Source organism: Penaeus japonicus, unplaced genomic scaffold (genome assembly GCF_977035675.1).
Source record: "Penaeus japonicus unplaced genomic scaffold, GWHDUDI00000001_assembly GWHDUDI00000019, whole genome shotgun sequence".
In the NCBI taxonomy this organism is placed as follows: domain Eukaryota; kingdom Metazoa; phylum Arthropoda; class Malacostraca; order Decapoda; family Penaeidae; genus Penaeus; species Penaeus japonicus.
Genome location: NW_028234421.1, coordinates 6,235,506 through 6,238,005, shown reverse-complemented (window position 1 = coordinate 6,238,005; position 2,500 = coordinate 6,235,506). Strand labels below are relative to the sequence as shown.

Here is a 2,500-nt window from a genome sequence, read left to right as displayed (position 1 = left end):
ATGAGGTACATAGATGTGGAACAGTCATTAATAACACTGAAAGCAAACTATAACCATTGGAGAAAAATCCTGAACACTTTGCACATCAAGTAAATCACTGAAAATGAATAAGTATATCAATCTATCATTCAGTATACAGACAAATAAAGGAAACAGCCTAATGCATGAGCAATCAATTAAAAAGATATTGTTACAAGTAGGAAAACATTTTTGACTCATCATATTAGGCAAAATCTAACAACACATTCATGACAAACGTGAAGCAAATGAACAGAAGTGAAGGTGAATAGTATAAATAAACAAATGAATACAAACACAAAGTTGAAAAACAAAGATAAACGGGTTGAAAAAACAAACCATCATCTGCACAAGAAATGTTTAAACAAGGAAATAATCGTCAACCTTACTTTATTTTGCTAATCATTTATTCATGATTAACAGTAATGACCACCCAAAAAAATATACCTTTCAAGGACAGCATTTATATCTGACACAGATAAGATAGCTTTAAAAAAGGTGAAAGGATGTACCAGCTGAGCAAATCTGTGCCGATGAGGATCCATATACTTCCTGGTAGCGCCATGGAGAGGATCCATTTTGAGATTTGGGATGACGAAGGACGTGTCGAGTACCTTGAATTTCAGAAGGATTACCCTCTTGGCTTCTGCTACACCCTTGGTCCTCTGCAGGAGTGCAAGGTCATCTCAGGTTATCAAACTCTGGCTTTCAAACCAAAACTTTTATTTATTTATATATATATTTATATATATACATAAATGTTATATAATATATACATATATATATATATATATATATATATATATATATATGCATATATATATATATATTATATATAATTATATATATATTATATATATATATATATATATATGTATATATACAAATATATATAATATATACATTTTGTTCATTTTATATATATATATTTATATATAAATATACATACAAATATATATATCATATACATACATGTATGTATATATATGTATATATATATATACATATATATACATATATATATATATATACACATATATATACATACATACATATACACACATACACACATATACATATATATATATATATATATATATATATATATATATATATATGTATAATATATATGTATATGTATCCATATATATATACATATACATATATATCCATATATATACATATGCATATACATATATATACATATTGCTACGCCAGTGGGTCTTTGTCTCTGTGCGAAACATGTGTTACTAATAAACTGATGTAAGCTGGACAAACATGACGTAATGTCTGGGCAAGCGGCGCGGAAGGAACGAGGCCAGGAGAGACGCAGTTAGCTGCTGCCCCTGGGAAGACCTCGCGTGTGACCCTTGTGACCTGATATACTTTGTGTTGCCCTGTTATAAGCTGTATTGTGCAGTGTGATGTGCTGCTTTCCCCCCTGTATGGTGCCTATAGAAAAGTGTACGGGTAAATAACTAGTGTAAATAAAGGAAAGACGGTTATTGTGTGTTTATTTCGTGCCCTGCCTCTCCACGTGGCGTTTCCCCTCGTGGTGTTCTGGGACGCTGTGGTGTTCGGTGCCTCTTGGAGCTGTTCTGTGTTCACGACCCTGTGTTTAGCACGCCGTCTGCCTAGCCTGCCTCGTGTTGGTGGCAGATAGACGAGGTGGCCGGCGTAACATTGGTGTCAGAAGTGGGATCTGTGATATTTGAACAGTAAGACGCGCCGATTTATCATGGCGTCCAAATATGGCGGCAGCCATGAGGGAGAGGAGGCAGGCACGAGTGAGTTGAAGCCGAGCCAGATGGACCTGATCATTGCCATGCTGGCCGGTATGAGGGAGGAAATGGCACAAAGGGCTCATGAGGAGGAACAAAGGGCTCGTGAGCAGGAACAAAGGGCTCGCGAGCGGGAACAAAGGGCTCGGGAGCAGGCACAGAGGGCATGGGAGCAGGCGCAGCATCTCGTCGAGATGCAGGCAAGGAAGGCAGAGGAACAGTTCTGCCATCTTGTCGAGATGCAGGCAAGGAAGGCAGAGGAACAGTTCTGCCATCTTGTCGAGATGCAGGCAAGGAAGGCAGAGGAACAGTCCTGTCATCTTGTTGATGTGCTACAGAGCAATCTCGTATCTGTGAAGATGGAAACTCGGCAGTACACCGACAAGGCCTGCAACAGCGTGAAGAGTGAACTGCCGGAGGAGGTTCAGACTCTGAAAGGCGAGGTTCAGGGCCTGAGGGAGGAGGTGAAGGCAGAAAGGCGGCGTCACGAGGTAGCAACGTTGTACGCGGAGAAGGCAGACGAGGTTCTGGCAACAGATGCCAGACTGTCAGATTTACTGGGGTCTGCCTGGGGTCCGTGGCAGGAAATCCCCGGGCCTCGCAGCGTCGTGTCGGAGCCGGTGGCCGCTGCAGGAGGCTGGGGACCCATCGGAACCGCTCCCTTGGGTACAGGTGGCGACAAACTCGGACCCGGTCAACCC

At 40.8% G+C, this 2,500-nt stretch overlaps 2 protein-coding genes across 2 annotated transcripts in view; one reads left to right on the top strand and one right to left on the bottom strand.

Annotated features, from left to right (window-relative positions):
* Positions 1-2,500, bottom strand: part of LOC122267528 (uncharacterized) — a 17,575-nt gene that overhangs the window by 6,892 nt on the left and 8,183 nt on the right. The window contains exon 4 of the mRNA XM_086547104.1: positions 513-683. Coding sequence (XP_086403230.1) covers positions 513-683 — 171 coding nt within the window. The remainder of the gene's footprint in view (positions 1-512; positions 684-2,500) is intronic.
* Positions 1,230-2,500, top strand: part of LOC147469748 (uncharacterized) — a 3,330-nt gene continuing 2,059 nt past the window's right edge. Inside the window, exon 1 of the mRNA XM_086547286.1 lies at positions 1,230-2,500. This exon is cut by the window's right edge and continues 2,059 nt beyond it. Within this exon, the coding sequence (XP_086403412.1) occupies positions 1,757-2,500 (744 nt within the window). The 5' untranslated portion in view covers positions 1,230-1,756.